This window comes from Zerene cesonia, chromosome 4, assembly GCF_012273895.1.
Source record: "Zerene cesonia ecotype Mississippi chromosome 4, Zerene_cesonia_1.1, whole genome shotgun sequence".
Lineage (NCBI taxonomy): Eukaryota > Metazoa > Arthropoda > Insecta > Lepidoptera > Pieridae > Zerene > Zerene cesonia.
Genome location: NC_052105.1, coordinates 4,023,087 through 4,048,918, shown reverse-complemented (window position 1 = coordinate 4,048,918; position 25,832 = coordinate 4,023,087). Strand labels below are relative to the sequence as shown.

The 25,832-nt window shown below is 31.8% G+C and overlaps 1 protein-coding gene across 1 annotated transcript in view; it reads left to right on the top strand.

Annotated features, from left to right (window-relative positions):
• Positions 1–15,338: 15,338 nt before the first annotated feature.
• Positions 15,339–25,832, top strand: part of LOC119839785 (furin-like protease 1) — a 35,287-nt gene continuing 24,793 nt past the window's right edge. The window contains exons 1-5 of the mRNA XM_038366225.1: positions 15,339–15,376; positions 17,510–17,706; positions 18,968–19,128; positions 21,969–22,097; positions 24,413–24,578. Of these exons, the coding sequence (XP_038222153.1) occupies positions 15,339–15,376; positions 17,510–17,706; positions 18,968–19,128; positions 21,969–22,097; positions 24,413–24,578 (691 nt within the window). The remainder of the gene's footprint in view (positions 15,377–17,509; positions 17,707–18,967; positions 19,129–21,968; positions 22,098–24,412; positions 24,579–25,832) is intronic.

The window sequence follows — 25,832 nt, the reverse complement described above, 5'->3', positions numbered from 1 at the left end:
ACACTACGGATAACTAATCTGCTGTTCGTTGAATACCACTTCATTCCATCTAAAAGTTTCTAATATGTAAATCCCAACAGGGCCTTCTCGTGAAAATGATGGAGAGGTAACGTTATGTATATTCAGACGATACCTCTGAGTGCGAACTGTCAAACATTCCAGATATGCCCAAAAGATGTTTGAATTGAATTAGAATGATGGGAATTCGCAATTCCATTCTGTAACCCCGTAAATTTGATCATTTACACGCTTTTATTAGCTTCACCTGTGTATTTGTATGTAACCGAATTCCTTAGACTCCATTTTCACTAAAACAAACCGAATCTATTCAAACTTTGTACACTTATTAAGAGCCCGTGACAATACAAAAATTTCATGAGTTTATCGTATTGTCCTGGTTATAATCGTTGCGATATAATTTCCTTACGTATCCTCTATATAAGATCAAGTAAGATAATTTAATTGATTCTATTAATAAAGCGTGTCTTTTTATTGTATATATATGTTGTTTTCAAACATACTTGAACAAATTAAATTATGTTCATTAGCTGTATTTGTGTTACACGACGACATCTTAGATTATTATATCTGTCACACTCTTTTGTATATATATTGCTACATGAAATAACCACAATCACATTTGCTTTCTCTTTCTTCGATAAGAGCAAAAAGTACAATAAAACGTGATATGTGTAAGTTATGGAAATGTAAACATTAAAAAACATTAAGCATCCATTTGTCTTTTCGGATTAGGTATGTAGATCGGTTGACGAATGCCTCTCGTAATCTCCTTGTAAGCGGTGAAAAGCCGCTTATGCAAACGGAATTTCTATTATTTTCACACGACTTAATCTTATGTATGTAGTATGTAGATGTTTCATTTTCTCTTTAGATTTTTTTTTATAAAATATTATGCTTTGTTATAAGGATTTATGTTTGAGAAGATGAAATATCTGTAGCATGGTTGGAAAACGTGATATAGTTACGAATGCCAACATCAAGTATCTTAATAATCCCGTAATTGTTCTCATATAAAAGATGAGAGGATAGTAGAAATGCGAAAGTTACTCTGTCTGTTTGTCTCTCTCTCTTTTACGCCTATACCACTGAAGCGATTTAGATGAAATTTGATTCAGAGATAGTTTACTGAGACTCGAGAATGGATAATATATATGCTTTTATCCCGAAAATTCCACAGAAAGTATGTGGAGAAAACATCGAACTGTTAATTTTTTTCCTGTGACGACACGGGCAAAGTTAGGGGCGGATAGCTTGTGTAATATTAATTATGTTTCAATTCAAATTATTGTTCAAATTTCGAACCTTTGATTCATTATTGCATCTATTATACACAAATATCAAAATGCTAATTATAAATTATTTAAATTATCTGTTTTGTGATTACCACATTTGTTCAGTGAATTGTAAATATGTAGGTAAAATTTAATTCCTGTTAGATATAATTAGGAAAATTAGTATTTAGTTATATAGTTTGTAAAACATACTCATATATGTAGTGATGTATTATAAATAAATTTACTTTGAGCGAGCAACTCTTGATGGTTTTATGAATAATGTGTGATTGTAACTCAAACAAGGACTCTAATCGGCTTTCTATTAAAGACGATACTAAATATTGTAAATCATAAAATTGATATATTATTGTGCTGTATAATCGACGCAAAAGGTTAGGTTGTAAGTATAGAATACTTCAAAAAATATCTTCAAATATGTGGGTTGTTATTGGCTGTACACACAGTACTACACAGTACTTAATCAAAAAACTTTCCACGTTAATTATCATATCTTGCAATTAAACTTCAACTTAAAATCTATCATAAAACGACAATCATCTAGTTTCTACATTATCTGGCCGATGTTTCTATCCTTGGTATACAAAAATAGACAGATATTCTCTCGACATAGCAGAGCACGGAGGACTTACCAAGTCTAATTCAATTCATCTATCATATAATATATGGTAGTTGCTTTTTAATCTAATACGCAGTCTTAAGAGAAAATTATTAAAATCATATTCCATATACGTCCAATATAAGGTGCATTGCGCTGAGACATAAGTTTTGATTTGATGCATTGCGCAAGTTATATTTGTTGAGTTAAACTCTTGAGTGTGTACGGAGAAATAAACACAATTCAGTATTCCAAACAAAGCCAGCTTAACTAAACAACGGTGCATAGTGCTTAGTTTAGTACCTACTTGTTAAGTTGTAATCTAGGATCAAACCCTAGTGCTTACACTGTAGTTGCGAGTAGCCGAATCTCTTAACTGTATCTAATTTAGTATTTTCTTGTGTTTGGTTTCACGCGAGTATTATACATTTAGAAATTAAAGTCTCCCCGTGACCACGCTCGCTGTAAAGTGTTCGAAACGTCGGGTTAATAATATAATGAATAAATCGCGTTTAAAATCCGTTGAAAAGTTTTTAATTTCTAAATGTATCTAATTTTCTAATGAATTTTGCTAGATGCGGAAATAAAATTGTCTCAAAATATTACAATGATATAACTTATTAAGTGGTCATTGAATCTATATTATATATGATACTAGCTGACCCGGCAAACGCTGTTCTGCATTACTCTTATTATTATGATAAAAAAATATATGTTGGCCGATTCTCAGACATACCCAATATACACAGAAAGTTTCATAAGATCGGAATCAGTCCAGCCGTTTCGGAGGCATTCTTTAACTAAAATTATGACTCGGGAATTTTATATATAAGATTATAACGTTATAAAGCTGAAGAGTTTGTTTGTTTGTTTGGTTGAACGCGCTAATCTCAGGAAGTACCGGACCGATTTGAAAGATTATTTCAGTGTTGGATAGCCCATTTACTGAGGAAGGCTATAGGTTATATATCATCACGCTGAGACTAATAGTAGCGTAGAACTAATGAAGAATGTTCAAATCGGGGGATTCAGCGGTAGTCCAAAGTAACTTATCCACGCAGACGAAGTCGCGGGCGGAAGCTAGTAGAGTTATAATTGTTAAGGTGACTATATAAATATGAATTATTAAAACTGTGAGTTTTCTGTTGGTATAGTGGATACGAAGAACGTGACTGGATACTATTCCTAGTTGGCGCGCATTGTATATGAGATCCGCAGGGAATTTTCAGTAAAATCCCGGTTGCGGGGAATTCTGTCAGATTTATAGCAATAGGCTTGCATTCTATTATGTTAGACCAAAACAGAACTACCAATTGCATATATTACCATAGTACCATTGGTAGATGTACTATAATTTATTTGAATTAATAGTCACAAACATCTTTTGCATGCATCGTGTTCTTAGTATTCATTTACAGAATTCTCAGATATTCCATCAAATTTTAATGTATTCTCACCTCAATTTTGATTACTTATATGCCAAATTGTAATACCAATATGTTAGTCAAAATTAGGCTACGCAATATTAATTGTGTAAATTGTATTAATATCTTCGATATACTGCGTCTTGGCTTTAGAAACACAAAGCCTAAGGCAATTATGTATATACCTACTGAAATATTGGTTCCCATACGGCACCGTTATATGAATAATTCCTAAGTACAACATGAACTTGATTTATATAGTAATAACATTTCTTATTAATGATAACTTATTGTATGGAATTATATAATATCGATATAAATTGTTTAATAACCAAATTATTCCTTACACTACTTCGTTATGGATTGCGATGGCCCTTTTGATGACAGTTTTTAAAAATTAAAGACTTTTTAATTGATTCTAAACGCGATTTATTCTTTTATATATAGTCTTAAATTTCTAAATGTATAATACTCGCATAAAATCAAACAGAAGAAAATACTATGACGGTTTTTATTTATTTAATGAAATAGGACTCGATACGGTTGTTTTAATACTTCAATTTCGACGTCAAATATCAATACAAATATTTCTGACATGATAAAAGCCTCAAGTTTAGATTTTTAGTTTACTGTAGACTTCTTTATAATAATCCTCGTGGTCGGAATGCACAGTTTGCTACGATTTACTTGTATAAACAGTCTTGTTTTCGAATTAACAACATACCACATGATTTGCTTATCGTTAAATAGTTCGAACGCGTTATGCCACTGACATAGCTGAGGTGATTACTTATTCCATTAAAGCACTCTGAATCTATTACGAAGTTGACTCGGAGAGCTCCACGAATTTCCCTCATAACACAAGATATTCGCGTTTAAAAATTCTATTAAGGTTCCTATCTCATACATACTAAGGTACTTTAAGTTGCGGGTGCCAGAGAAATTAGAATTTCCAGGGAATTGAGCGCAAACAAGGTGGTGATATTGAAAAGAGTTTACGTGACTACAATGTCGTCTTAGCGGGCTTCTAAATGGTTAGGTTTCTTTTTTATTAGTTCAGGAATTTGACGCAAGGTTAACACAGCACCCCGTAACGTGCTATGTTCGTTTTATTTTTTATATATATATTGATGAATTCGTTAAGTATATAATAATTGTATTTATAATGACATCGCATGCACTCGTATATATATATATATATATATATATATACGAGTGCATGCACGATTGTACAGATTATATTTTTTAGAAGTAAATATTTAAATTATACCACGAAGAGCCAAAACAGTATTTCGTGCTTTTTACGGAACAGAAGAAAGACATTTATTTAAAAATAAATGCCGTAGGTCAGATAGTGTAGCAAAATATTTATACATAGAAATTCACCCCAAGGCATAAGAACAGGCTTAATACGACGTATAGTAATGAAGGTCGATCCCAAATAAGACACTCGGATAATAAGTTCCTTTTTATATAAATTAATGTAGGTATTATATGTCTATCGTGTTACAACGCTTTATTATTATTTTTTTATTTATATATTAAAATCTCCGGTTCTGTTAATGTTTTTAAAGTAATGTGATGAAATATGGATAAAATAAATAATACCAAGTATGTATAATATAGAACATACCTCTTTTATCGTCGTATATGTGGTATAAGTATGCCAAAAAGACGTCTGAATATTTACGAGAAGATTATCTTGCAAACATTCATACCCCATTAAAGCTAATACCAAATTGTTAACATTTTAGTTATTATTATTAATATATAAATTAAAAGAATCCTGTAATTAGCAAATAAAGTACCGAACTTAATGCCATAACTGAAAACGCATTAATCAACATTTCCTTATTAAAATAAAATGAAAATTCGATTGTTCCACCAGCCATTAGCAAATTAATAACTTTGTAGGGGCCGGAGATGAACGTTTTTACATAATTATTTGCCTTTCATTCTCCTGTAGATATTTCCATAATTTACATTGCCTAAGAGTCCTTAACTTCTATTCACTGAGGAAGGCTTAAATATAATTCATATTCAATATTATCCGAGGCTAAATTCTGCTTAAGACTCTTTATCTTATTATTTGCGGTGTTATCTATTTAGTAAATAAGCAACAAGGTTGAAGAAAAAACACATCACATTAAAATGTAAACTATTACTTCTCTTGTAAGGGCCCTGATTGAATTCAATCTTATTCTAATGTAAAAACTGAAGAAATACGGCCAGTTATTACGCTTTATGTAATAGTAGAATATATCCCATAATATATAATAGAATTTATTTATAATGCAAATACTATTCTGCAAGGCATAAAATATGGAGTAGTATTAACCCACTAATGCTTGGGGAATTATTCTTAATAGAAATAAAGAACTGAAATATGTTACATGGAAATATTATAAAGCCATAATTTTATATTTTTATTCAACGCAACGTTCTTTCATCTTTAATTAGGTGGCTTCTTTTTCCGTCCTTATTAATTTTTATTTCAAAGTATAAAGCCGTGTTTTTTTGTTTTGAAAATGCTTTTCATGTCTTTGGGGTATCTCGGGAATCTTGTTTTATATATAGGTACTTGTATAAAAGATTTTTGAAAAGAAGAAGATTGAATTCTTGTGAAATTTTAATAAACTCCATGGTAAGATAACATTGTAAATATAAAACTGTAAAATGAATTGCATTTACATTGAATAAATTTAAAGAATCATATAAAATACTCGTAAAATATACTATGATATGAAAGCAAAACTGTACAACTGAGTTCAAACAAACTTTGAAGAAAATAAATGAACATCTTCAAACTTAAGTGCTTATTTAGTTATAATTTTTTCACACATGAGCCATGTATTGTTATTTAAACTGAGTATTTATGTGTATTCATTAGATTTACAGTTGATGAAAAATAAAACGAATTCATCGATTAATTTTCTGCTTATAGCTAAATACAATACATTTTAATATCAGTTAATTTGTGGCCGGCCACCTGGACGCTAGCGTGTCATGATTTTGAACATAACTTTGACCACTAAATTGCACCTACTCAGCTTCTGTAAAATAAATATTATCGTATTCTGTATAGGAATTATACGGCCTAGGGAATTGGTTGTTGGAAATAAATAGGTTCTTTTACGGGATTACTTTTTCGCTCCTTTTCGCTTTTTCATCCGATTATAAAACTGTAATGAAATGACTTTCACAAAACATTTATCATTACCGGGAAGTCTTTTTTAATATTTCCATTGATGCTTTTTATTTTGGTCAACGGGAATTTTAAGTGATTTTTTTTTTACGTGGAAATGGAAATTTCATACACATTCATCATTTTGAAATGTGATAAATTGAGAATTTTTAATAATGGAACCGAAAATTTGTTGTTTTCACTTCATTTATAGTAATGGTACTGTATTTTTTTTTTTTAGAAAAATTTATTTATTTTAACATTTCTATAAAGGTTTGTATTCATGAACAAAAGGAGTATAATATTGCTATAAAACGTGCAACATTTTATATATGACTTTAAATTTCCTCTCGCAGGAAGCTATTATTTAACATTCACTGTTCTTGGTGAAATATTTCGGGGCAATATTCAATGTATTATAAAGCAGCTGCATATATATGATTCTCATCTACACGAATATTATAAAGCTGATGAGTTTGTTTGTTTGTTTGAACGCATCAATCTCAGGAACTCCTGGTCAAAAAAAATTGTTTCAGTGTTAGATAGTTCATTTATTGAGCAAGGCTATGGGCTATATATGTACCACGTGCGAAGCCGGGTGGACCCGCTAATTAAAAATGTAAAAATTTATAATATAGTGTTATAAAATATATATATTCCTTACATAAATTTGTAATACAATATGTACCCATTATAAAGTTATTAGCTATTTATGTATGGCTTGTAGAAGATTACAAAACTGTGAATTTTAACTGAACACCTATCTTTTACAAATGAAAAGATCTCTTGTAATTCCATAATTTTAATCCACAATACAGCAATAATTCGCTTAACTATTCCAGCTCAAAGGGAACATCTAATTCACAGACCACGTCCAGCGAAGGCGCTAAATATGTTAATAAATTGTATAAATGAATACTAACTGCAAATGTCACGTTTAAATATGAAACTGTAAATTTTGCCTCGCCTTCAAAGGCTCCAATTTGCGGCTAAATGAAAGATATTTATGTGAATGTATTACGTGCAATGAACTCGTAAAACTCTTCTTTAAATTTGCGATGTATTAAAACATGTGTGTGTGGGTTGAGTTTGTTTTCGGTTGCCATGGTGATTTCGGTATTTTTTAACACTGACACAATATAATAATAATCATTTTTAAAACGTACCATCAGCACATAAATGGAGAAGGAAATGAATCTTATTCTCACATATAACCATCATTGTCACACAAGCATAACAAGAGTGGTACATACTAAACTATAGTACGATACCTACTATTTAAGCAATTAATATTTCGAAATATATGCCTATAATGTTAACATTTCAACTAACAGACGTCGTGGCTTGCAGTTATCATCAAAGCAAGTCAGAGTTCTAAGAACGGTTCTAAAGCTTCTCATAATTAAGCTAATTTCGACTTCATGCAGTGAAGCATTATATTCTGTTAAAACTGAAAAATTATGCGATTGCGCAGTGGCGTGAACTAAATTAATTATTGTTAAATAAATAAACGACATATGTAGAAAAAATTACTAAATACTTTGTAGTAACTATGTAATAATAACAGTATCCAGAGTGTTTCTGTAAATTCAATATTTTTTTAAAAGAATAAGTTTAATATAAACTAAAACAATGCTTTATAATTTTGTATTTTTCTGAAATAAATGTTTATACGCCATGTTATGCGTCATCTGCGATCGCATCCAAGGCAAGGACGGAAAGCTAGGTAAAATACAAAGGCATGCCCAGGTGAAATATCAATGCAAACTTTAAGGTACATAATAATAAACAGTGGCGGCTTAGTGGTTAGTACCTCGGGCTTCAAGAAAAACGTCTGGGCAATAGATATGAATTGATTTTTCAATTTATCTGCACATTATTCATATCAACACTGCTCAAAACGGTAAAGGAAAACAACGTGAGAATACTGCATGTCCAAGAATTTACAGTTCGACAACATGTGATATCTGCCAACCTGCGGATTATGGCCTGAATACTTATAGAAAGACTGTGTCCCTGCATTGGGAACAAATATGAACTGATGATGATGATAATAAATAAAATAACGTTTTAAATTAAGCAACATTTTTTTTCTTTATAAATAAAAAATGGAAAAAATGTATAATGTATACAATGAGGTGCCCCTTAGGCACATGAAACCCAAAGAATAGATTAAATTCGATTATGGGTAACCGATAAGGCGTTGTTATGGCAAAAGACGCGGTTTCGGAGACCACGTCATGATATGATTCTATTCTTTAAAAAATCATAAAAATAGATTCCTGATTATATGTATTAATTTCAAAAGTAGGAAATGAAAGAATGTTATTTCGTTTACTCTATGTTCTTAGAAGAATCGTCAATTAATGTTTCTGTACTCTTAATAACAGTTTTAGGGAACTGAATTGATCACTTACGGGAATCGTTGGTATCTGTTTCACGTAACTTAGTTTGTTCTCAGAAGCTGAATGTTCGTTACTTAGAATTAAGGTATTAAGTAAAATATATATAGATATACTTTTATGATAGATATACTGATGTAAACAATAATACCAACACAGCCTCTTCTGCTTTAATTAATTTTTCATTTTTTTTTCATTGATTAAATTATCTTAGTATATATATTAATATTTTCTTAAATATTCAGCTCATGGTCGTAGCGAGTTGGTATACGGATGTTTGTTAGAAGATTTTAAGCCTTCTTCGATATTATATTGTGGACTACGTAAGAATATTTTTTTAAATTAACCAGTAATTTTCTTAGTCTTTGAATTGAATTGAATTTTTTCATCGCTTTATTAACCATGCTTTAAACTTTTAATTCTGAAGTAATCACGATTGACACGGTTTGACTGTTTTAAAGCTAAAACATTTAAATCACAACCAAAATCAATAGAGCTCGAACTAGTTTAAAATAGCAAAATGTGTCATCTATTCCCCGGTCCATACTGTAGTATAAAGCGCACCACATCTCGTTAGAGGCCATACATCGCGCTCCCACTTCGATGATTAGAAGCGTACACGTATTTGCAGCTAATTCAAGTATTCGATTGTCGATTCGCTAGCGTTTACCTTCATATATTTCAGTGACAGATGCGGGTACTCTTCATGATAATTACTATGTATTCTCGTGCTCTTATGGAAACGCCTGGAAAGTAGTCATGACGTTGTGTTTTTAATTCTTACTAGCTAAGTCCTGTGATTTCACCCACGTCGAACAGGATATTACATAGCCTTGCTCCATAAAATATATTTTTTTAATCCAATACCAGTAGTTCCTGTGTTTGGCGCGTTCAAAGAAACAAAGAAAAAACAAAGCTTTATATTATTATTAGTGTAGCATTAAGTTTTGTACATGGGCATAAAATTTACGCAAAAAATTTTATCTGCCAATGATTTTCTTTTAATTATTTAAAACAACGTTTCTTACACAATTACTTGCAAAAATGCTTGCAATCGCTTTCAACTTTTCATAACTTATCGCATATATCAAAGTTCACAGTTATCCCAATAGTTTAAATTATTACTTTACGATGCTCAGATTTGCGTCTTTCTATTGACAGAAGGTTTCCGTCGCAAGCGACCATGTGCTAATTCAGTTACCGCCGTGCGAAGTAATTTACACAACAATATCCGCGGGTCATTGCACTTTGTATGGCCAAAGCCTACAAACGGTTCATTGCGCTGTAGTTTCCTTATTTTGTAGTGCAGTGACTTGAGATATATTCTTAAGGTTTGAAGATAACTAGATGTTTATACGTGTGTTCATGGTTTGTTGGCGAGCTCGATAGCTTTTAACATTTCATGTCTTAAGGCAACATTCGATTTTTTTTCTATCAAACAACGTACTTTATATAATTACTAAAACAGACAGAACTAAGCGGCTAGACAATGCATGCGTATATGTGTTGTCTTTTTTAATTATTATTATGGTTAAAGGGAAGGAATATATTAATATATAGAGATTACCAATACATACGAAATTATCGAATTTAATACATATATAGATTTAGCAAATTCAACATAATTATTTGGGAAGCTTCAATGTCGAAGTCAAATGTGTGAAAGTTTAATTTCTTCAACGAAAATTTAATTCCAATCAAAATATTGCTAGGATTATCACTAGAACTTTTATAATAGTTTTAAGTTCGACTATTCTCAATAAGATAATTTGTTTCTATATAAATTATAATAAGGTTGGCGAAAAGCGCTATTGAATATCGAAAATACATTAGGATCACAATGCAGTGAAAATGGAGTGAGGGAGGTTAATTAAAATTGCAGGTCTCTGCCATCGGTGGCCTTAAGCTTAGCGTACACGTTAAAAGTAATATAGATATTTAAAATTAAAAATTATTCAAGTTATTACTAAAATAATATAGATATGAAAGAAAATATCTAAAACAAATGATACCTGCCTAAAATATTTTTTTTTATCGATTTTATATTATTTAATTTATTTTTTCACACTTAATGTATTTTCGCAGAAATATCGGATAACATAAGCGAGAAGTCGATTTTTGCATGATTCGATTTCAGTATTTTATTAAATGTTGATAAAAGCAAAAAAGCAGATTGACCTTTGTTCCGGGAAACATCACAAAACTAGATGCATTCAATTTAACATGCTGTAGGTATATTATGCTATACCTTCAGTCGATAAATTAATTAAAAAAGTAAAGTGTAGAATTCATGAACTTAATACAACGTCAAATGTTTGCTACGATGTAGCATACGATATTGAAAAATTTATATTAAGAGAACTTTTAGCTCTCGCCGCATGGAAATGCTTACGCCTACTCTAAATCACAATGCTATGAGTACTACACTTAAGAATGCAAGTGAAATAAAATGTATCCGAGGGCCGCCACGCTGTCTGCCCGAATGGGAAATGGTTTGTGGAGTGGGTAGGGTTGCCACCTCTTATAAAATATGCAATAATTGTAAAAAATCGATGGTTAAGTTTACGTTTTACGTACGGAATATAAAATAAACGCCCGATGCGTTAATTTTTCTTCGGTATTATAAGCTTTTATTTTTGAACAAATACTAAATTTTCTGATTTTACATACATCGTTGTCTAGATTTTTAATTGGTAAATGTATTAATTATAATGAATAAACATCCAAAGCACAAATTGTACCATGGGGTTTTATATTAAGTAGTTATGGGCAACCCTAGATGCGGGGGACGCATAGCACTGCCGTAAAAGCCTCGCCTTTTACAAAAGCACACGTTTTCACTACATTGCGTTTGCTTCGGATCTTATTTCCAATGAATTTCAGTCGCCATATAATTTCAACGTCAAAGAAACCTGCAACCAAACGTTCAGAATGCTCACAAATTTTCCAACTTTAAAAATCAACATTGATTTTAGCACAGTAAAGATATTCTATACATGTGATTTGAGTTTAAGACAGAAATGTAAAAATGTAAGTTATTTGTTTTACATAAAACAAAATGAATCCAATGAAGTACTTGTTACGAAATATATAATCTTAGTATAGAAAAAATATAGAAATACAAAGGCTATCTATCTCAGTTCAAAACAAAGTATTTTTAATATGTTATAGTCATTGAAGTGTACAAGTAATCAGGAAAAATCTTATATACAAAATTCCCGTGCCACAATTTTAGTTACCAAACTCCGATTCTTATGAAAGTTTGTGTGCATATTGGGAATGTATGAGAATCGGCCAACATCTATTTTCCATACCCCTAAATGATAAGAGTAAGACAGAACAGCGTTTGCGGGGTCAGCTAGTAATGAATACACTCGAGTACTCCTCTCTTCCGATCAAAGGTCACTTAAACGGAACAGATACACAAGTAATAAACTCGCTTCTACATCCTTTTCTGTTACGTGATTTGAATGAACAATTAAATAAATTCAAAATGGTTCTCTGTTGCCAACAACAACGGATGTTTCCGGAACTTAATACTTGTTTGCATCTAATGAAGACTCTTCTTATTTTTATCGCTTAATTGGAATCGTAAAGAGGAAATACCGTTTTGCACTAATTAGCGAATTATATATAGCAAAGGTATATATTTGAATCGTGTGTTAGATAGTATAAAATAGAATGTAATTTAAACTAATTTACGCTATTATAAAAAAATTATGATAAATAATGAAAATATTATTTCGATTTGTTTTCGATCCGAGTTGCAAAAAGATGCACTAGCAAATATTTATTAGGGTTTTCTTGTCGTCTTAGAAAAAGGTATACTAAATTCCTATTAATTTCCCAAGGGTGATATTGGCACGTAAGTGATGTTGGGGGGCGAGCGACTACCAGCAATGGTATGTTTACGGTTCAGTAAAGGAGCGCGTTGCCATGGCAACCGTGAGTGATTTCCGCCGTCTATCCTTGCAACGGACGTGCATCGGTTTCTTTGTTATTTCCACTAAAAATAAATATATTTGGGTTAAACCTAAGAAATATTCCGATTCTAATCGATACATTTCTTTGAATTATGACAAGTTTCTAGGGTTAAGAGCCCATAGGGTAAAACGGGAACTCATTACTAAGACTTCGCTGTACGTCTGTCTGTCCCTCCATCCGTTCCTGGGCTGTTCCTCACGAACCGTAATAGTTAGACAATTGAAATTTTCAGAGATGATATATTTATTTCTCTTGCCGTTATAACAACTAATTACACACACATATACACACACCCATACACACACACACACACACACAGATAACGTACATAATTCGAAAATGCACTTACGTTTTAGTATTTCCCCAAAGGACTTTACAGAAACAGCAGAGCTGATATGCGTTCGCATGTTATTTCACTTTATTTTCTGTGACCGTTGTGATGGGAATATGTTAATGAGCATTGTTAGGCAGGGAGATCACTTCTCTTTACCTATTCAGTTATTTATGTGTAGTAGGTTCGATAACGCAGTCCATAAGTAGTTCGCAGTAAAAAGCATGAAAAACATCTCAATGCTGTTCATGTTCCCTAAATAGCAGAAATATTTTCCAAATATTTGTCAATTGAAATGCATTACACAACACCGCAACCTGCATTATTCACGAAAGCGTTGCTTCTAAGACTATTTTGTCTGAAAAGCGAGTAAAAATGTCGTATTTTTAAAATGCGGAAACATCAAACACCAAACCCTACAAAGTAACAGAACACGAAAGCTTAAAGGATTCAAACTTAAGACGATGTAAAGTAGTCGTTACGTAAAAGTCTAAGAGCGGTTTGTGACTTAACTCTCGTCAGTTTATGATATTATCATAGTTTAATGTGAAGAATAGCAATTTCATATAAAATCTCATTTACTTAATGTTTTTATAACATTAATCAAGCTATTATTATGTAAAAGTTTTTCTTCAATACAACGTGTATTCAAGAAAAACAGTTGTGTGAATATATTTACTAGCAATAGACATCATAATGGTTATTTGTAGAATTGTGTGCCACCAAAAGTTTCCCTTTAAAAAAGCATTAGATAAATTCTTACATTCTCTCACTAGCACTCAGACTATCAGCAGGTCATGCGTTGCCTCCAGGCTAGTCTTATAATAGAAGTGCGGTCTTTATGTCGCTATGTCAGCGTGCAATAATGACGGATGCTACTTGTTAGTATGCCCTGATTACAACAACACTGCTTTTATATATATATCTGTTTCCAAACAAACGGGGCTTATTAAGTAAATACGTTAAAAATTAGAAGAAATTGCGATAATTTTACATTGCTAATTTACGACATTGTATAGAAATAAATGAAAGTAGTTATTAAAGCGGTTAGTTACTATAACCTTATAGGGGGATGTGTTAAAAGTATTTTGGAGGTCTGTTTCTTCATAACTATACTGAAGTAAATTAAGATGGAATAAAAAAAACTGTGACACGCTCAGGTAATGGAATAATTACGTAGATACGTGATTTTAATCGGTTTACCGAAAATAAATACAGCCCTAAGGATATTTGCAATCTAATAACGAAGTTGAGGTTAAAAACACGGTCGATGTCACATACAGCAGCTAGTGTGAAGTAAACTTAAAAGCCGGCACCCGGGTAAAAGTCAAATAACGGATCTACAGGCCCTTTTCCAAGTGAATTCCTAATGAGGATGCGTAGCGCCTCTGGCAATACTAAAACATGTCGCAAATGAAAATATATGTACCTTTATGTATAGGCTTGTTTGCTATTTTTGTGTGAATCCGTTTTTTTTTTATAAAAAAACACTAACCGATATTGGAACGCTGTCGAATGGAATTTTTAAACTTTCAAAAAATACGTGGTATGTTCAGCATAAAAGCTTTGTGCTCAGCAAATTCCTGTCTCAACAATAATTAATAACTTTGCGGCATTCTCGTATAGGATATTTAAAGCCATTATTTTCCTCCTTACGGAAAACATTGCAGAGTACGTTTTAGTATTAAACGACACGTCCCCTTTTCCCCACTAAAATGTGTCACTTATTTTCTACTCTTCAGTGTTGCTATTAGAGGCTTTAATGCCCCACACCCTAAACTCTGTTTACATTGGAGTTACAATCTGGGAGTGTACCTATCGTCTTTTTTCGCTCCACGTAATACGGGTCGCGAAGAGCCCGCAGCTACCTGAATAAAAGGACCCCTTACCTTTTATGTGCAGAACCCTACTTTAAAATGAATAGTTTTTACCAGGTTTTAACACGTACAAAAGTTCGTCGGCATGTCAAACTACGGCAACTGCTATACACGATTTATTGAGGAAATGTGTTTTGAGAGTAAAGTGTGAAATATGTTTTAGGAGTTTGTTATCTAATTGGATATATTTTTCTTTGGAAACTTCTCTATCTTTCTCGTAATAGAATGGACAGAAACATAAATGATAAAGGATATTTTGTAACGTAAGTAGGTTTAATAGGTACAATTTAAACAAAATAGCAAACTTATGTAAAGTGGGAATCTAAAAAAAATGTACAAATTAATAGCGGAAAGTGAATAATGACAATAATTTCCTCTTCTCAACTGCGGCACCTTTCATTTGCCCCGAGAGAGCGAGCTTGAGTTATTGATCTATTTTCGATAGTGTGCACTCTACGTATTCTATAAATACTTGAGAAACGTGCAGTTCTGAATAAAATACGAATGCTCTGAAAGTTTTAATGGTAAAATATGTTTTCAACTATTCCGAATGCATCTGGAATGAGCCTTAGTTTATTTATATCAAATATTTTAATGTTAGAACTGTACGAGCATTGGATAATTTTAAGCTATCTTCTTCTGGATGAATTTATAAATATCACCAAAGTAATCTTTTAATTCTGCGGGTTAAACGAAAATTTTAATTGTACGGCACAGCCGTCATACGTCATAAAACTTACCTAAAATTGTCTTCATACAGCTCAAATATGTTTTAACGGTGCCTCAGACTTCTTATTACCCCATGTAACTGCGACTTTACCAAGCTCAACCAATTTGAGCATCCCATATCACCTCGTTATATTTAACGATATCAAACGAGGTTTATATGACAGCGTTACATTTACTCCATATTTACCTTTAACTTTTTGAATACTCAATGTTCATTTTTGTGGATCGCTGTACCATACTGGATTTATCTGACATTTACTTGGATAAAATAAAAGCGCATTAATTCAGAGTTTTATTTGGTAAACGGATTTATAGTCAAAGATGTAAAAATAAATTCGATGAAACATTTGCAGTCCATGGATATCATTGTTAACTTTTATGCACAGCATGTATAAAATGTATTAAAAATCAACATGAATTTAAACAAGTTTTAGTTATCATCAGAACGTTCCCATAATTTTAATTAAAATGTACTGTTACTGTTTGCTGTGAAGAACTGAGTTATATTTTACAATTTATCGGAAATATAACGTCAAAATTTTGTATTTTCGAGCTAAGTACTTGTTTTATTTAGGCGCCTTCGGTTTAATTAACCGTGGTTGGGATGCGACATTTGAAAATGGCCGCTACCTGAACTTTGTGCCAGGATTTAAATTCAGAACTGAATTAACGTCATATGCACGCCTCATTAAATGAGATAAAAAACGAAAATAAAATCGTCACAATAAATCTTTCATATCTATTATTAAGTCCCTCCTCAAGATATTATGATCTTTATACATTATAAACCGTTTTTATAGTGTGTATTACTAGCGGTCCACCCCGGTACATATATAGTACGTAGTAATCACGTACCTACACAACGGTGAATAAATTTCAGATATCAAACAAAAAAGAACTAAAGCTTAAAATTATTAGCGATATGTTTAATTTCAAAATCTATTTTTTTTTATTTAAAAAGTAAAACAGAGCACTAGCCGGTGCAGTCACGCATTACCTGTCTGTCCTTAGCAGACTTATTTACTACAAAGGCGAGTTTTAAGTATAGCGAATAAAGATGTTGTATAATAAAATATTATTTAAAACTCAATTGTAATGTTCTTTCTGGGCTAAAATATCTCTTTATTTTAGTATTGGTATTAAATATTTATATAATGGTAAACTTTCATAAATCATTGAACTTGATATACTCTTTGATCAGCAAACCTACTCCATAGCATTAGAATCGATAACTTCAAAAGCTCGAGCACAGTTGTTTACGATTTAAGAGCTCTTTGTACGTCATACATGTGAAAATCTTCTTTTTGGGATATTGTTCGTTAAAAATCATTGCTAGTGCAGCCGAAGCATGAACAGTTTCAGAATTGCAATTGACCCAGTATCGTATAGTAAGCAGCTTTTTTCCTTTTTTGTAAACGTTATTGGTTCTAGGTATTGCCTATCAGAGCTAAAAACGTATTATATCATATAGTTATCCTCACAAAATACTTTACGACTTTCGCGTTAAGTAATTATAGTCCAGTATTTTCTTGTTTCATTTTACGTGTTCTATTTAGAAATTAAAGACTTCAGACCAATCGCTTTCAAATTTTCGAAACGTTTTGATAAATAACATAAATGTTAAAATGACTTATTAAATTATGTATCTTTTGTTTTTAATACAACAGATTTCTTTCTCTTTTCCAGATATTCGACAACTATTTCCACTTCCATCATAACTCAGTATCGCGGCGGTCGCTGTCACCAGCACATGAGCACCATGGCAGACTGGAGGCTGACTCCAGGGTGAGATGGGCGAAACAACAGAAAATACTATCAAGAAAAAAGAGAGATCTCATTACAATACCAGAAAGTTCTTCTACAGGTTAGAGGGTATATTTATTAATTAATTATCGTACATATTAATATGTTATACGTAGCGTTGTTTAGAATTTATTGTTCAGAATTTGAATATAGGGCATATAATGGCAACTATATGACATGCGGTTGTAGAGAAATCAATACGAGAAATGTGTTAATCTTTCTATCTATGAATGTAGCATAAATTTGAAGTCTTATAAACTCGCTTTACAAAAGTTTATTAAAAACTCAAAAGGGTCTCTATGTGAGAAAAATGCAAGTTTTCATAAATATACTGCGAATCGCGATTTTTTTCACTGACTCTGTTTATGCTCATTAACCTATTTAAGATATGAGTGATGTGTGCTTACTTTCATTAAAGCTACCGCTTCAAGTTTAATTATGAGCCGAGATAACCTACCTAGAAATTACATTACAATATTATCTTCGCAATTAGCACATTAAGTATGGCTACACATTACCATTTACAATTATAAGTTGTTAAATTGATTACATGAGCTTGATACACACTACAAACACCTCACGAGTTTGGTAAATATATATTTTCACTTAATTATATATTTATTAAAACACCGTAATTGTGGATGGTATTCCATGACGTTTAATGTGATTATTTGGTGATTTTGTATCTAAAGTTTAAAAATGGAGAATTGCGTGTATAAATTAGAAATAATAAAATTTTTAATTAAAAATAATGGATAACTTAATAGCACTCTATAGGAGAGGCCCTTAGAAGCGCACTGAACCTGACTTTATGTAAATCAAGTGCAGAAATGTAGAAAGTGTTTTGAAAACAGCACAGTTAAGTAGAGAACGCAAATAGGTAAATAGCCGGTTGACCTAGATACCCTGACTCCGTAAGTTGGCTGAAGTTCAAGACCAACAACCTTTGTTCCATTTCAGTGGGAATTCTTTGTCATAGAAGATTACTTTTATACTGTCTTCAGCATTACAAGTGTTTGCCCTGTTCTTGTATTCACGCATAAGTGTGCTCTGTAAAAATTCCCTTAATACTTTGTCACTGAAATTAAACTGCATTTCAGTTAACATACATGCATAATAAAATATATTATTGGTAGGGGTTCTGTTTTTGATTAAATTACGATTAATATTTAATGTATTGCAACGAGACAAATCGTATTGTTAGGAACAATATTTACAATTATAATACTAATACATTCAAATACTAGGAGTCACAAATAACTATCATAGCATCAAAAGTGTCACGTCAGAAGTTCAAACAGTACACTAATGCAATTTCACAGTTGAAACCAAATCGTCAGACGTTCCGTCGCCATCATCAGCAACTAAAAGGGATGCAGGGTCAAAAAGAGAGCTTCAACACACGAGAGTGAAAGGCAGGCCGCGGTCTGCTGACTACAGACTGTTGTTTAACGACCCGAAGTGGCCTTACATGTGGTATTTGGTAAGTCTTTTAATCATTCGTCAGCTTGCTACGTCATCACTGTACCCTCCGTGTTTCACCTTTCTCGAGTTTTTGGTCTTATAAGTAGATTGATGATTTCGTTATGTTATAAGGCATGTATTAAAAATATAAGTACTTTTTTCTATTAGAATGCAACTATTGTCATGTTTGATCAAATTAATTCCATTATAATATAGACAATAAAAATTAACATTTAGATTTTTTTTTCTATAAAATAAAAAAATATGCTTAACGCTGTTTCACAATAATAATCAGTACCACAAAATTAAGATTCCTTTTGCTTTTACTCCAGAGAATTGGCAAACGAATAGATGAATGCAGGTACTAATAAAAGGCATGATACTGCTGTATTGATTCACAATCCGAAAAGATCTTCAGAAAAACCCACAAAAGTGGGTTAAAAGTGTTATTTTTGCTCGCCCTCGCCCACTAAATTGTAATTATACGAAAGGATAATGATAAAAAAGTAATCTTTGTATCCATAATCCAGATCAGTGAACTATCAATATGAACATTCATTGTACATGTATGTCACGCGTCCAAATCAAAAAGGATAAACGTGGACTGGAAATTCAATACGTAAAAGCCACACTGATTCTCCATCGGCTTAATACATTGACTGAAATAAGCCACACCTGAATCTACATGGAAATCAGATGTACATGTGTCGAGTTGTGGCTTGAAACCGTTAGCATGTAAAACGAAAAATAAAATATAAGAATTGACAATGGATTTATTTACGATGAGGGACACAATTAAGGCATATTAATATAACGATGTAACCGAGTCGACAGAGTACAATAAATTTGGCTTTCTTTCATATTCATATAACTCATATTTTGTATTTGTATTGCTCAATCGCCTTTTTATAATGACATAACTGCAAACGGAGCTGCTACTACAATATACACCTACACACAAACGATAAAATAATCTGTAACAATAATATTAAGTACCCATTTGAAAATCCGCTTCATTTCTCTTCTCGCGTGTTCACTATCAGTATTATTTCCCAACCACTATTTTCCTCTTGAAGTTTAAGCTGTATTGGTGTGAAAATGGAACATATGTTTACAAACATAGGCACACATTTGGGCTGTAACATTAGAAGGGATTTCATATTAACATAAACGGTTTAACCATTATCCTTTTGATGTTTTGTAATTCGGAAAATAATTGTTTTTCTCTGTTTGATTTTCGGAAAGTATGTGTTTTTCTTTGTTTGATTTCTTTGATTCCTACTGAGATAACTCTTCGATAAATTCTTCGTCCCAGGAGCAACCACCAATTATGCAGTGAGCCAGTTTCTTAATCAGCATTACGTAGATTAAATCCAGTGTGTATATAAAACTGAAGATAGCTCTGATTAGTATCTTATACGGTACATGAAAGTGACTTGTCGTGTAAAAGGTAATTTTCCACCTCATTACCCACCTGTTTTCTCGTAATGAAGATCTTCTCATCTCCGACCTTTACCTCCATTTACTAAATGTTAACGTTAGGAGTGTTTAGATGTTTGATAAACGTATAATTTCCCGGCTAATTAATCGAGTTATACACGCTGTGTGCTTATTAAAGGCTTATTTTAGATCATATCTTTTGATGCCGCGCTCAGAACCATGCTCACGTTTCAGAGTATTGAAAATTATTCATTCAAATTATGTTTATTTTTCTCGGATTGTATAGATAGAGGAGTATTATGTAATAAACTTGTTGACTAACACTTTAAACTCTTATTTTTCAAAGTTTTATAGTAGATAATAAAAAACGCTTAAAACACCTTCAATGTATGTTAATATGTACAAAATTATTGCAAATTTATCGTCTTCATAACTTCTAATTAATTGCCTCAGTATCCACTACGTAATGTATTATCATAAACATAGTTCTATAATTGCCTCTCAGTAATGAATGTACTATCGTTTATCTTATACCTAGTAGTAATGGTGCAGTCTCATTAATTACTATAATAGTAGTAATTATTGTTTAATTTTAGAATCTTTTGCCATCGCTACATAGTATAAAACAAAGTGGCTTTCTCTGTCCTTATGTCCCTATGTATGATTTAATCTTTAAAATACGCAACGGATTTGGATGGTTTTTTTTGAAATAGATAGAATGATTCAAGAGAAAGGTAATTATGTATTATAACATCAATGAAACTACTCCGAATTGACGCGTGCGAAGCCGCGGGCAAAAGCGTATAATATTATGTTTTATGCTATTTATAAAAGGCATGTTTTTAAGGTCTTTTAATTGAAAAAAAAAAAAAAAATTAATCATTTCCACAAAAAGGCAACCGCGCTTCCATGGTGGAAACGCGGAAAAAGTAGTAAAATTTAAATCGTTGCTATTGAATGTCTTACTAATTAAGACGATTATAAATTAATTTCAAAAACGTAAATAGGTAAATTTTTAATATCGCTTAGAAGCACATATGGTTTTAAAAATACTTGCTGTAACTAAAAATATTGTCTATAATTAAAGAAGTGCAAGGCAATCTAGGTGTTTATAATTAGTTAAAATACATAGACCAATTAAAAAAAAATGTTTTATGGTGATTTTAAAAAACACTGAAAAAAAGGTTGATATAAGATATAAGTATCATAAAAATGCTGGCCGTTAACAAGATGTCAAAAATTAGATTAGAAACACAGAAAGTTCTTTTTTTAAATATACCGCGAAGCAAGGAATTATTTAAACAATATTAAATATCTAAATTAGTAATAAGATTGACATTGTTAATTTAGATATGTATTTAATATTATTATAATAATTTTATAGTATTGGATTTTAGTACTGAATGCATTTTTTTATAGAACCGGGGTGGCGGATTAGACATGAACGTAATGCCGGCGTGGCGGGAAGGCATCACTGGTCGAGGCGTAGTTGTCACTATCCTGGATGACGGACTGGAGACGGATCACCCAGATTTAATATCCAATTACGTAAGTACATAGCTAGACATTGTTAGACTCACTGAACGCTTGACTTATTGTTATTTATAATATAAAATAGATTTTATTTATAATGGAAAGAGATTCGATACCAGTTTTAATTTTTTTTTGTCGCACCCACAAAATAGTCGTACCATTTCCAATTGAAAAATTCGGCGACTTTAAATCTTTTTGGTTGTTGACGAGCCCAGCCGGAACAAACGAGGTAAAAGGATGTACAAAAACAAAACTTGTATTTTTCCGACCGTGATGTGCTGCCAACGTAATTTTAAATCAAAATTTAAATATGGAACAAAGATGTAGCTCTGTAACGATGAAGTGCAGTATTTTATATTTCTAGAAAATGCTTTCCTACCCTATCCTTCATTTGGAATTTCTAAGAAAATTGCTGCTGCTAGATATTTTTATAATGTAGCTGTTATTTATCATAACACGTATCGTTTTTAAGAGAAAAGAATATAAGATATCCTTTTATGTAACTTTATCTACCAAAACATTATTACAAATTTCGATACTTTGTTAAATAACTGTCGCTAAAATTGCAGAAGTCACTTTTTCCTTAAATTCCCAATATTTTAGTCAAAACTTTCATGCATCATTACGACTTATACATACGTGCCGCTTAGTTCGATTAAAATACGTACTTAATTTAACTTTAATTTATTATTCAGATAGTGCATAGTCTGTTTTATGTAACAGCTAAATGGATGGCTAATGGACATCTCGAAATTACTGCACATTCGGTACATAAGTACGAATGCAGTCATTTGCTTTAACGTACGCACCAAAATTGGCTTTTTGCTCAAACTTTAACTTCTGTGGCACAAAACCTCCCGATTCGAATTGCTCTCTCTGTAGTATCTACGTACACGTTGTTCCATGTATACAAAAAATATTTTGATCATAGATTTTAATATAAACTAGATATAAAAAACGCAAAATACATAAACACTTTCCGTAAGATAAGGTAACATTTATCATTTTTTTTATTAAAATCACACTATCTCTGGTGCCAAGTATGATAAAATTGTTCCTATGAGGGTTCTATATTTCCAAATGCGAAATTGTGAACTAACATAGAGATAAAACTCTAATAGAACGGAACTCGTTCACTTATCTTTACGTACAGATTGCAGTTTTGTTGTTCAAATTCCCACTGCCGCTATGCTGACATTTCGCTTTGTACAATTTGAACTTAATGGACTTTTATCGATTTTCGTTTAAAGAATCCGAATATATACCGAATGAAATCTACTGCACGATTATAGTTTGTTGAATCAAAATACTGTTTTGTAGATGATATTCAGTTGATTTGTTGAGGTTTGTAGAAGACTAGTATCTAAGTATCAATATCATTCATTTTGATATCTTCGTTTAGCTTTCGAGTATTATATTAGTAGGTCATATTTGATTTATCAATGCAATTTTAATCCAGGTTATGTAATGCGATAGAAAAACAATATAGGACAAAAACTTAAGAAAATAAGACCCTAAACAAATTATAATTACAATTAAAAATTAAAGCGAAGACTTAAATTATCATGATCCCATCCTCATTAGCTTCGTTCTTTCATAAAAAATTAACAAGACCTGAAGACAGCCCACACAATGCTATCATGACTTATTCAGAGATCCGTTTGATTATCAAAACAATGAAAGTGATGAAGGTTTCTCTGAATGCAAGCTGATACTTCCAGCATCGGACGGATAAATGATCGCTTTTACCATCCGATGTCATGAATATTCTCTTGTGAGCTGGAATATATTTCCAGTGGCACTGGGAGTTATACGTCTCGTTCTGGTGAAGTTGTGAACGCCTCGATTTATGCTTGTTTTACGGTTTCGTTTAACTGAAGCAAAAACTGTTGTGTAGTTCGGTAACAGGATATGGACGTTGTAAATTATTTTAGTTGTGATATACGACAACTCGTAGCGTATTGTATATATACTATATGTTATTTGAACTGTACATTTTTCATTTATTAAAATTATTTTATTTAAGTAAGTACTTGTTTTAACACCTATGTATCCACATTTGTATGTTGGATAAAGATTATAAAGAAGGTAAGGTCAGGTTGGATAAAGAAGGTAATAACAAGACATTCACGAATGTTAATTATACATATTTTATTAGCGATATTTTGAGCACACAGAATACGAAAGGTAATCTTAAAATAATTTAAGGTGACATTCCACAGCTTTACGTAAAAATAATCAAATTTCGTTGAAATACTAATAAATAAATGGATAATTTATATAACAAATGTACAAAGGTTTGTCGTTTTGTAAATAAATCTCTTTCCCAGGACCCGATGGCGTCATACGACGTGAACTCGCACGACTCAGACCCTCAACCGCGGTATGACATGATAGACTCCAACCGGCACGGGACGAGGTGCGCGGGAGAGGTTGCCGCAACCGCTAATAACTCTCTGTGTGCTGTTGGAGTGGCTTATCAGGCTAGTGTTGGTGGTGAGTTGCTTTATTTCCCTTAAGGAGTAGGTTTAAAGATATCTAAACGTAGAATTTGCATTTCTGTCATAGTTAACGTTATTGTCTTTATTTAATCTTGTGAAGAAAACCAAACAGAATTTCAAGCGTCTGACTATCGATACACATGTAACGCTAAAATGCAATTACGTTAGTAGAAAAACTTTTGTAAATATTATATTCTATGTGTAACCATACAAAAATTAAACAATGTTTCTCAGTAGGTAGTAGACACATCAGCTAACATAGATTTTACTAATAAAGCCCATGTACTGAAAGAGAGTATTATAATATTTATTGCCAATACGCACATCTGATGTCCAATTAACCTCTTCGCCATAATTTGATCGCGCTAAGGTCCTGTTAATGTTAGTGCAATTAATGTGGTAATTAACTTCAGTACATATAAATAATATGTGTTTGTACTGCTATCATATTTATTATTCATTTTGATAATATTATGAGATATATTTTTTTTTTGCTTTCCTTATAATTAATAGATTATTTGTATTAACAAACATTTTTGGCCCAACTGAAATTGTAATATAAATCAATCGTCTCTAGAATGTCTGATCTAAATAAGTCATGCATTGGCATCACACTGGGCGTCCAGGGTTCAGATTCCGGTCAGGAAAGTTATCTATTTGATGACCAATTAAAATTTCTATTAGTTTCACACCACTGTAATGTAAATTTCCTGTTGATCTGCTTCGTAAGAGTAGCTTAATTCTTCAGATTAATTACTAAAAGAATACCATAATTTTTTGATGTCATAAATACACAATCATGTATATTCATTTGGCACAAACAGACGTTGCCACTATATACATAGAATATTTTATACACATAAGGACAATCGCCAGTCGCCGAACTGTGTGACACTGTTGTTAATTACGTGAGAATTAAACTAATTGAACTATTCGGTTGATATGTTAGAGACTGTTGTGGATCAGCACAATAGAGACTATATTAATATTAATTACTTTTAACAGGCATGCAATTGTTAATTAAATATTATATTTTTAAAGCTTCAGGGGCAGAATATGTACTTTAAATTAATTATCTTCCATTTGAGGAAGTTTAACTGGCAAATAAGGTAGAACAGGAATCTTTATTTACATTTTTTTCAACTATGTAATAAACTATGTCATTACCCAAATATTAAAGGTTCTAAAGCGTCTCTTAAAATAAGTGGTATCACATCAATGATCAAAGTCCCTTTTAAAAGATGAGCAA